The following is a 12,799-nucleotide window of genomic DNA, read 5'->3' on the forward strand; positions in this document are numbered from 1 at the left end:
GCAGTATTATAGTAGTTATATTCTTGTATATTGGGAGCAGTATTATAGTAGTTATATTCTTGTATATAGGGGCAGTATTATAGTAGTTATATTCTTGTATATTGGGAGCAGTATTATAGTAGTTATATTCTTGTATATAGGGGGCAGTATTATAGCAGTTATATTCTTGTATATAGGGGCAGTATTATAGTAGTTATATTCTTGTATATAGGGGCAGTATTATAGTAGTTATATTCTTGTATATAGGGGCAGTATTATAGTAGTTATATTCTTGTATATAGGAGGCTATATATATATATATATATATATATATATATATATATATATATATATATATTGATCATGAGTAGGAATAGACAGATCAATTTTCATCAATCATTTATTGACTCTTCTCCACATAACATCAAGTATTTCCAGTTGCTTCTTACATAGCCGCAGACATCGCTTCTTCCTCTCTTTGTGCTATTGTTGCTTCTGTCTTCTTCTCTTTATCACTGACTGTGTGGCTTTCTTAATGAGGCTTTTAATTAGTCTGGAGGACAGGAGGGAGTCTGAGACGGTGAGGTTGAGAAAGAAACTCTGTAGAAAGAATATGATCAGAACCATATTATAAACGTTCTGCATTTAAAGTTGTGGCCACTAGGTGGCAGTATCTAGTGGGTATGTAGCCAGGTAAATGTCACTTTGGAGACAATATCTGACTAGGAAGAATCTTAGAACATGAATCTGCTGCCTGCTAATGAGAGGACACCAGTGAGGACAGATCTGTATCAGTCTTTTGGGCCATATCAGCTCAGAGCCCTGTGAACTACAGCACTGACTTATCTTAAGATAGGATTTCTATGGTCTGCTGTGTCTCTACCTTCCTACTGGCTGCAGTCAATAATCCAGTAAAGTTGTTTCCATTGTATTTTACATTAAATCAACTCATATCCAGATTCCTGCTGTCTGCTGATGAGGTTGTTAAGGCAGAAACAGACTGTAGTGAGAACTATGTGAAATAAATACTTTAGAGAGAGAGGATGGACCACCCTGTGTCTTGCTACAGCACATATATATCTATAGTTTACCACTAGGGGGCACTATAAAAGGGGATAGGCCTAAAGGTGCTGTCCAACGACAGAAAATGCCCCTAATTGGTTAGGAAATACAGAAAATAGACACAAATATACTTTCACCTTCGAAACGGCAATGATGTCCTGATTTTCCTGTCCTGTGGTCCCAGAAGTGGAGCTTCTTTCCTTAGCTGTGAAATGGATGCAGGGTGCTCCATCCTCTCTGTGTGTAGGTGTCGTGATGAATGGGCTGGCTGCCTGGCTCAGTTTATTACATAACGGCTTTTACACAGTAGCTTTATGTCCAGTCTACAGGTGTCCCTTTTCCTCCTGCTCTTCTATTCTGTTAGCTCCCTTCCCCTCTTCACTGTTAGCACGGAGCTATCTGCTTTCAGAGTGAGCGGCCTTCATTATTATTGCTGCCAACGGCTCATACAGAAAGCAGATATGCTGACAGTCAAGGGGGAAAGTGAGATAGCGGTGATGGAAGGCAGGAGGAAAACAATTGCAGACAAGACATAAAGCTACTGTGTAATAGCTGTGACAGAGAAGGGGCCGCCTTATCTATCTGACTCAGCCAGGTAGCCAGCCCCGTCATCACGTTACTCATCCCTGCATCCTGAATCTGTGTCGGGACGTCACAACTAAGGGGAGAATCTCCACTTCTGGGACGACATCACAGGACAGGGAAATCTGGACATCCTTGCAGTTTTGAAAGTGAAAGTATATTAGTAAGTATCTCCATTTTACATTTCCTTACCAATTATGAACATTTTCTGTCGTCGGACAACCAATTTAACTGGGATTTCCTTGTTCTCTGGGAAGCATGGTGATTTCAGTTTGCATTGGCAGTGAATGGGTTGCAGAGTAACCCGCTCTGTAAATACCAATATACTGTTTAGATCTATATGTAATGTTACATATATTTAGTTTTGATGTGTTACATCATACATTATACTCCAGTCACATCCAGAGCTGCATTCAGATTTCATTACCTGAATTGAGTGCGAGAGGCAGCCGCTGGTCCGATGGGTGTATCCCACAGTGTTCAGAGCTTCCCTGGCAAATTCATTGGCAGATTTCACGAGAAGATTAGCTTGTAAATTCTGGGTCATGTTAGTAGAAACTGCCAGGGGCATCACTGACTGTAGACATATAAGGAGTCATTATAGCAGATGTATCTAATCATATGTGATACTGTCTGCTGAGCTCCTATATCTGAACCTATAAAGTGTGATACCGTTTGCTGAGCTTTGTAGCTGAACCTATCATGTGTGATACTGTCTGCTGAGTTACTGTATCTCATCCTATCATGTGTGATACGGTCTACTGAGCTGTGGTATGTAAGCCAATCATGTGTGATACCTTCTGCTGAACTGATGTATCTAATCCCATAATGTGTGACACTGCCTGCTAAACTGCTGTATCTAATCTTATCACGTGTGATACCATCTGCTGAGGTCATGTATCTAATCCCAGTATGTGTGATACTATCTGTTGAGCCCCTATCATGTGTAAATTTGTTTGCTGAGCCATGTATCTAATCCCATTATGTGTGATACTGTATCTAATCCTATTATGTGTGATAATGTCTCAGAAAACCACACAGCACTACTCCCCCATCATGTAATTTTAGTGTTCCCACTCGGTCAGACATTACCTGTACGGTTATCCCTTTTGATTTATATTCTATGTTAAGACCGCGGGAGAAGTAATCCAGGAATGCCTGGAAGATATCAAAGAACAGGATTGAGTAAAGGAGATGAAGCAGATATCGGAGATAATATAGAAACATCTACAGCCACTTCCTTTCTTGTGTAAATGAGCATGAGGTAGTCACAGCCACACCCCTAGTCTATAAGCATATCTAAAGCTTCATGCTGAGACTACCAATGGAAAATGAAAAGGGGACCTCCATGCAGGACACGTCTGCATGAAGAGGAAAGGAATGGAGGATACCCCATAGAAGGCAGCAATACCTTGGTGGCACTGTACATGGTCATCATCTGGACAGGGTGATTACCAGCTTCAGATGACAGGTTGATTATCAGACCTTTCTTTCTAAAAAACAAAAGATAATGACCGTCATCTACTGGGCTTATAGAGATTCTGCTACAATCACACTTATTTCCACAGTCCAACCACAATGCCATTTTCACAGTCCAAATATCAACCAACCACACTGCTATCTCCACAGTCCAACCACCAACCAACCAACCAACCAACCAACCAACCAACCAACCAACCACACTGCTATCTCCACAGTCCAACCACCATCCACACTGCTATCTCCACAGTCCAATCACCAACCAACCCCATTGCTATCTCCACAGTCCAACCACCAAACAACCAACCACACTGCTATCTCCACAGTCCAACCAACCACACTGCTATGTCTACAGTCCAACCACCAACAAACCACACTGCTATGTCCACAGTCCAATCACCAACCTACTAACCAACTACACTGCTACCTCCACAGTCCAACCACACTGCTATCTCCACAGTCCAACCACCAACCACACTGCTATCTCCACAGTCCAAGCACCAAAAAACCAACCACACTGCTATCTCCACAGTCCAAACACCATCCAACCAGCCACACTGCTATCTCCACAGTCCAACCGCAATGCCATTTCCACAGTCCAACCACCAACTAACCACACTGCTAGGTCCATAGTCCAACCAACCACACTGCTATGTCCACAGTCCAACCAACCAACCAACCACAATGATATCTCCATAGTCCAACCACACTGCTATCTCCACAATCCAACCACCAACCAACCAACCAACAAACCAAACAACCACACTGATATCTCCATAGTCCAACCACACTGCTATCTCCACAGTCCAACCACCAACCAACCAACCCCACTGATCTGTCCACAGTCCAACCAACCAACCCCACTGCTATCTCCACAGTCCAACCAGCAAACAACCAACCACACTGCTATATCCACATTCCAACCACCAACCAACCCCACTGATCTGTTCACAGTCCAACCACCAACCAAACCCACTAATATGTCCACAGTCCAACCACCAAACAACCAACCACACTGCTATCTCCACAGTCCAACCGCAATGCCATTTCCAAAGTACAACCATCAACCAACCACACTATCTCCACGGTCCAACCATCAACCAACCACACTGCTGGGTCCACAGTATAACCAACCACTGCGGACTGTGGATATAGCAGTGTGGTCGGTTGTTTGGTGGTTGGACTGTGGACACTGCAATGTCCACAGTCCAACCACCAACCAACCAACCAACCACACTGCTAGGTCCACAGTCCAACCAACCACACTGCCTTGTCCACAGTCCAACCACCAACCAACCAACCACACTGCCATGTCCACAGTCAAACCACCAACCAACAAACCACACTGCTATCTCCACAGTTCTACCACAAACCAACCAACCACACTGCTATCTCCACTGTCCAACCACACTGCTATGTCCACAATCCAACCAACCATACTGCTATGTCCACAGTCCAACCAACCACACTGCTATCTCCAGTCCATCCACCAACCAACCACACTACTATGTCTACAGTCCAACCAACCAACCACACTACTCTCTCCACGGTCCAACCACCAACCAACCACACTGACATCTCCACAGTCCAACCACCAACCAACCACCCAACCAACCAACCAACCAACCGCACTGCTACCTCCACAGCCCAACCACCAACCAACCTTTCTTCCTAAAAAACAAAAGATAATGACCATCATCTACTGTCTTATAGGTGTTCTGCTACAATCACACTTCTCTCCACAGTCCAACCACAATGCCATTTCCACAGTCCAAAAATCAACCAACCACACTGCTATCTCCACAGTCCAACCACCAACCAACCACACAGCTATCTCCACAGTCCAACCACCATCCACACAGCTATCTCCACAGTCCAATCACCAACCAACCACATTGCTATCTCCACAGTCCAACCACCAAACAACCAACCACACTGCTATCTCCACAGTCCAACCACCAACCAACCACACTGCTATGTCTACAGTCCAACCACCAACAAACCACACTGCTATGTCCACAGTCCAATCACCAACCTACTAACCAACCACACTGCTACCTCCACAGTCCAGCCACAATGCCATTTCCACAGTCCAAATATCAACCAACCACACTGCTATGTCCACAGTCCAACCACCAACAAACCAACCACCCTGCTATCTCCACAGTCCAACCACCATCCACACTGCTATCTCCACAGTCCAACCACCAACCAACCACATTGTTATCTCCACAATCCAACCACCAAAAAACCAACCACACTGCTATCTCCACAGTCCAACCACCAACAACCAACCACACTGCTCTCTCCACAGTCCAACCACAATGCCATTTCCACAGTCTAATCATCAACCAACCACACAGCTATCTCCACAGTCCAACCACCAACCAACCACACTGCTATCTCCACAGTCCAACCACCATCCACACTGCTATCTCCACAGTCCAACCACCAACCCACCACATTGCTATCTCCACTGTCCAACCAGCAACCAACCAACCAGACTGCTATCTCAACAGTCCTAATACAAACCAACCAACCACCCACCCACCCACCCACACTGCTATGTCCACAATCCAACCATCAACCAACCACACTGCTATGTCCACAGTCCAACTGCCAACCAACCAACCACACTGCTATCTCCACAGTCCAACCACCAACTAACCACACTACTATCTCCAAAGTCCAACCAACCACACTGCCATGTCTACAGTCCAACCACCAACCATCAAACCAACCAACCTACCACACTGCTATCTCCACGGTCCATCCACCATCCAACCACACTGCTATCTCCATAGTCCAACCACCAACCAACCATACTGCCATCTCCACAGTGCAACCACAAACCAACCAACCAAACTGCTCTCTCCACAGTCAAACAACAATGCCATTTCCACAGTCTAATCATCAACCAACCATACAGCTATCTCCACAGTCCAACCGCTAACCAACCAACCAACCACACTGCTATCTCCACAGTCCAACCACCATCCACACTGCTATCTCCACAGTCAAACCACCATCCAACCAGCCACACTGCTATCTCAACAGTACCGCAATGTCATTTCCATAGTCAAACCACCAACCAACCACACTGCTAGGTCCACAGTCCAACTGACCACACTGCTATGTCCACAGTCCAAACACCAACCAACCAACCACACTGCTATCTCCACTGTCCAACCAGCAACCAACCAACCTGACTGCTATCTCCACAGTCCTACCACAAACCAACCAACCAGCCAACCAACCAACCACACTGCTATGTCCACAATCCAACCATCAACCAACCAAACACACTGCTATCTCCACAGTCCAACCACCATCCACACTGCTATCTCCACAGTCCAATCACCAACCAACCACATTGCTATCTCCACAGTCCAACCACCAAACAACCAACCACACTGCTATCTCCACAGTCCAACCACCAACCAACCACACTGCTATGTCTACAGTCCAACCACCAACAAACCACACTGCTATGTCCACATTCCAATCACCAACCTACTAACCAACCCCACTGCTACCTCCACAGTCCAACCACAATGCCATTTCCATAGTCCAAATATCAATCAACCACACTGCTATCTCCACAGTCCAACCACCATCCACACTGCTATCTCCACAGTCCAACCAACCACATTGTTATCTCCACAATCCAACCACCAAAAAACCAACCACACTGCTATCTCCACAGTCCAACCACCAACAACCAACCACACTGCTCTCTCCACAGTCCAACCACAATGCCATTTCCACAGTCTAATCATCAACCAACCACACAGCTATCTCCACAGTCCAACCACCAACCAACCACACTGCTATCTCCACAGTCCAACCACCATCCACACTGCTATCTCCACAGTCCAACCACCAACCCACCACATTGCTATCTCCACTGTCCAACCAGCAACCAACCAACCAGACTGCTATCTCAACAGTCCTAATACAAACCAACCAACCACCCACCCACCCACCCACACTGCTATGTCCACAATCCAACCATCAACCAACCACACTGCTATGTCCACAGTCCAACTGCCAACCAACCAACCACACTGCTATCTCCACAGTCCAACCACCAACTAACCACACTACTATCTCCAAAGTCCAACCAACCAACCAACCACACTGCCATGTCTACAGTCCAACCACCAACCATCAAACCAACCAACCTACCACACTGCTATCTCCACGGTCCATCCACCATCCAACCACACTGCTATCTCCATAGTCCAACCACCAACCAACCATACTGCCATCTCCACAGTGCAACCACAAACCAACCAACCAAACTGCTCTCTCCACAGTCAAACAACAATGCCATTTCCACAGTCTAATCATCAACCAACCATACAGCTATCTCCACAGTCCAACCGCTAACCAACCAACCAACCACACTGCTATCTCCACAGTCCAACCACCATCCACACTGCTATCTCCACAGTCAAACCACCATCCAACCAGCCACACTGCTATCTCAACAGTACCGCAATGTCATTTCCATAGTCAAACCACCAACCAACCACACTGCTAGGTCCACAGTCCAACTGACCACACTGCTATGTCCACAGTCCAAACACCAACCAACCAACCACACTGCTATCTCCACTGTCCAACCAGCAACCAACCAACCTGACTGCTATCTCCACAGTCCTACCACAAACCAACCAACCAGCCAACCAACCACACTGCTATGTCCACAATCCAACCATCAACCAACCAAACACACTGCTATCTCCACAGTCCAACCACCATCCACACTGCTATCTCCACAGTCCAATCACCAACCAACCACATTGCTATCTCCACAGTCCAACCACCAAACAACCAACCACACTGCTATCTCCACAGTCCAACCACCAACCAACCACACTGCTATGTCTACAGTCCAACCACCAACAAACCACACTGCTATGTCCACATTCCAATCACCAACCTACTAACCAACCCCACTGCTACCTCCACAGTCCAACCACAATGCCATTTCCATAGTCCAAATATCAATCAACCACACTGCTATCTCCACAGTCCAACCACCATCCACACTGCTATCTCCACAGTCCAATCACCAACCAACCACATTGCTATCTCCACAATCCAACCACCAAAAAACCAACCACACTGCTATCTCCACAGTCCAACCACCAACCCACCACATTGCTATCTCCACTGTCCAACCAGCAACCAACCAGACTGCTATCTCAACAGTCCTAATACAAACCAACCAACCAATCACCCACCCACCCACACTGCTATGTCCACAATCCAACCATCAACCAACCACACTGCTATGTCCACAGTCCAACTGCCAACCAACCAACCACACTGCTATCTCCACAGTCCAACCACCAACTAACCACACTACTATCTCCAAAGTCCAACCACCAACCAACCAACCAACCACACTGCCATGTCTACAGTCCAACCACCAACCATCAAACCAACCAACCTACCACACTGCTATCTCCACGGTCCATCCACCATCCAACCACACTGCTATCTCCATAGTCCAACCACCAACCAACCATACTGCCATCTCCACAGTGCAACCACAAACCAACCAACCAAACTGCTCTCTCCACAGTCAAACAACAATGCCATTTCCACAGTCTAATCATAAACCAACCATACAGCTATCTCCACAGTCCAACCGCTAACCAACCAACCAACCACACTGCTATCTCCACAGTCCAAACACCATCCACACTGCTATCTCCACAGTCCAACCAACCACACTGCTATCTCCACAGTCCGACCACCAACCAACCACACCGCTCTCTCCACAGTCCAACCACCAAACAACCAACCACACTGCCATATCCACAGTCCAACCACCAACCAACCTCACTGCTACCTCCACAGTCCAACCACCAACCAACCTTTCTTCCGAAAATACAAAAGATAAATGACCATCATCTACTGGGCTTATAGGGGTTCTGCTACAATCACACTTATCTCCACAGTCCAACCACAATGCCATTTCCACAGTCTAACCATCAACCAACCACACTGCTATCTCCACAGTCCAACCACCAACCAACCAACCAAACCAACCACACTGCTATCTCCACAGTCCAACCACCAACCAACCACACTGCTATGTCCACAATCCAACCAACCAACCACACTGCAATGTCCACAGTCCAACCGCCAACCAACCAACCAACCAACCAACCACACTGCTATCTCCACAGTCCAACCACCAACCAACCAACAACACTGCTATCTCCACAGTCCAACCATAACTCAACCAAGCAACGATCCAAGCAACCAACCACACTGCTATGTCCACGGCCTAAACACACTACTATCTCCACGGTCCAACCACCAACCATGTGTAGACATTTTTCCTTCCCTTTTCCCTTCCCTTGGTTGGACTTGATGGACATGTGTCTTTTTTCAGCCGTACTAACTATGTAACTATGTAACTATGTAACTATGTAACCAACCACACTGCTATCTCCACGGTCCAACCACCAACCAACCACACTGCTATCTCCACGGTCCAACCACCAACCAACCAACCAACCAACCAACCACACTGCTATCTCCACAGTCCAACCACCAACCAACCAACAACACTGCTATCTCCACAGTCCAACCAACCACACCGCTCTCTTCACAGTCCATCCACCAACCAACCACACTGCTATCTCCACAGTCCAACCACCAACCAACCAACCATACTGCTATGTCCACAGTCCAACCATAACTCAACCAAGCAACGATCCAAGCAACCAACCACACTGCTATGTCCACGGCCTAAACACACTACTATCTCCACGGTCCAACCACCAACCAACCACACTGCTATCTCCACGGTCCAACCACCAACCAACCACACTGCTATCTCCACGGTCCAACCACCAACCTACCAACCAACCAACCACACTGCTATGTCCACAGTCCAACCACACTACTATCTCCACGGTCCAACCACTAACCAAACAACCACACTGCTATCTCCACAGTGGAACCACCAACCAACCAACAAACCACACTGCTATCTGCACACTCCAACCACACTATCTCCACGGTCCAACCACCAACCAAACCCAAAACAACCAACCAATCACACTGCTATGTCCACAGTCCAACCACCAACCAACCACACTGCTATCTCCATAGTCCAACCACCAACCAACCATACTGCCATCTACACAGTCCAATCAACCAAACTGCTCTCTCCACAGTCCAACCGCAATGCCATTTCCACAGGCCAACCACCAACCAACCAACCACACTGCTATCTCCACAGTCCAACCACCATCCACACTGCTATCTCCACAGTCCAATCACCAACCAATCACATTGCTATCTCCACAGTCCAACCACCATCCAACCAGCCACACTGCTATATCCACAGTCAAACCACAATATAATTTCCATAGTCCAACCACCAAAGAACCGCACTGCTAGATCCACAGTCCAACTGACCACACTGCTATGTCCACAGTCCAACCAGCAAGCAAGCAAGCAATCCAACCAACCAGACTGCTAACTCCACAGTCCTACCACAAACCAACCAACCAACCACACTGCTATCTCCACAGCCCAACCACCAACCAAACAACCAACCACACTGCTATCTCCACAGTCCAACCACCAACCAACCACACCGCTCTCCACAGTCCATCCACCAACCACACTGCTATGTCTACAGTCCAACCACCAACCAACAAACCAACCAACCTACCACACTGCTATCTCCACGGTCCAACCACCAACCAACCACACTACTATCTCCATAGTTCAACCACCAACCAACCAACCATACTGCCATCTCCACAGTCCAACCACAAACCAACCAACCAAACTGCTATCTCCACAATCCAAACATCAACCAACCAACCGCACTGCTACCTCCACAGTCCAAACACCAACCAACCTTACTTCCTAAAAAACAAAAAGATAATGACCATCATCTACTGGGCTTATAGGGGTTCTGCTACAATCACACATATCTCCACAGTCCAACCGCAATGCCATTTCCACAGTCTAATCATCAACCAACCACACTGCTATCTCCACAGTCCAACCACCAACCAACCAACCAACCAACAAACCACACTGCTATGTCCACAGTCCAACCAACCAACCAACCAACCAACCACACCGCTATCTCCACAGTCCTACCACAAACCAACAAACCAACCAACCAGACTGCTATCTCCACAGTCCTACCACAAACCAACCAACCACACTGCTATGTCCACAATCCAACCATAAATCTACCAACCAACCACACTGTTATGTCCACAGTCCAACCGCCAACCAACCAACCAACCAACCACACTGCTATCTCCACAGTCCAACCACCAACCAACCAACCAACCAACCAACCAACCAACCACACTGCTATCTCCACAGTCCAACCACCAACCAGCCACACCGCTCTCTCCACAGTCCATCCACCAACCACACTGCTATGTCTACAGTCCAACCAACAAACTAACCAACCTACCACACAGCTATCTCCACAGTCCAACCACCATCCACACAGCTATCTCCACAGTCCAATCACCAACCAACCACATTGCTATCTCCACAGTCCAACCACCAAACAACCAACCACACTGCTATCTCCACAGTCCAACCACCAACCAACCACACTGCTATGTCTACAGTCCAACCACCAACAAACCACACTGCTATGTCCACAGTCCAATCACCAACCTACTAACCAACCACACTGCTACCTCCACAGTCCAACCACAATGCCATTTCCACAGTCCAACCACCAACCAACCACACTGACATCTCCACAGTCCAACCACCAACCAACCACCCAACCAACCAACCGCACTGCTACCTCCACAGCCCAACCACCAACCAACCTTTCTTCCTAAAAAACAAAAGATAATGACCATCATCTACTGTCTTATAGGTGTTCTGCTACAATCACACTTCTCTCCACAGTCCAACCACAATGCCATTTCCACAGTCCAAAAATCAACCAACCACACTGCTATCTCCACAGTCCAACCACCAACCAACCACACAGCTATCTCCACAGTCCAACCACCATCCACACTGCTATCTCCACAGTCCAATCACCAACCAACCACATTGCTATCTCCACAGTCCAACCACCAAACAACCAACCACACTGCTATCTCCACAGTCCAACCACCAACCAACCACACTGCTATGTCTACAGTCCAACCACCAACAAACCACACTGCTATGTCCACAGTCCAATCACCAACCTACTAACCAACCACACTGCTACCTCCACAGTCCAGCCACAATGCCATTTCCACAGTCCAAATATCAACCAACCACACTGCTATGTCCACAGTCCAACCACCAACAAACCAACCACCCTGCTATCTCCACAGTCCAACCACCATCCACACTGCTATCTCCACAGTCCAACCACCAACCAACCACATTGTTATCTCCACAATCCAACCACCAAAAAACCAACCACACTGCTATCTCCACAGTCCAACCACCAACAACCAACCACACTGCTCTCTCCACAGTCCAACCACAATGCCATTTCCACAGTCTAATCATCAACCAACCACACAGCTATCTCCACAGTCCAACCACCAACCAACCACACTGCTATCTCCACAGTCCAACCACCATCCACACTGCTATCTCCACAGTCCAACCACCAACCCACCACATTGCTATCTCCACTGTCCAACCAGCAACCAACCAACCAGACTGCTAT

At 47.3% G+C, this 12,799-nt stretch overlaps 1 protein-coding gene across 1 annotated transcript in view; it reads right to left on the reverse strand.

The window, feature by feature from the left end:
- Positions 1-390: 390 nt before the first annotated feature.
- LOC142748440 (very-long-chain 3-oxoacyl-CoA reductase-B-like) overlaps positions 391-12,799 on the reverse strand; it is a 53,717-nt gene continuing 41,308 nt past the window's right edge. Inside the window, exons 8-11 of the mRNA XM_075855539.1 lie at positions 3,035-3,116; positions 2,716-2,781; positions 2,051-2,200; positions 391-579 (exon numbers count right to left, since the gene is read on the reverse strand). Of these exons, the coding sequence (XP_075711654.1) occupies positions 463-579; positions 2,051-2,200; positions 2,716-2,781; positions 3,035-3,116 (415 nt within the window). The 3' untranslated portion in view covers positions 391-462. The remainder of the gene's footprint in view (positions 580-2,050; positions 2,201-2,715; positions 2,782-3,034; positions 3,117-12,799) is intronic.

Source organism: Rhinoderma darwinii, chromosome 3 (genome assembly GCF_050947455.1).
Source record: "Rhinoderma darwinii isolate aRhiDar2 chromosome 3, aRhiDar2.hap1, whole genome shotgun sequence".
NCBI classification, from domain to species: Eukaryota; Metazoa; Chordata; class Amphibia; order Anura; family Rhinodermatidae; genus Rhinoderma; species Rhinoderma darwinii.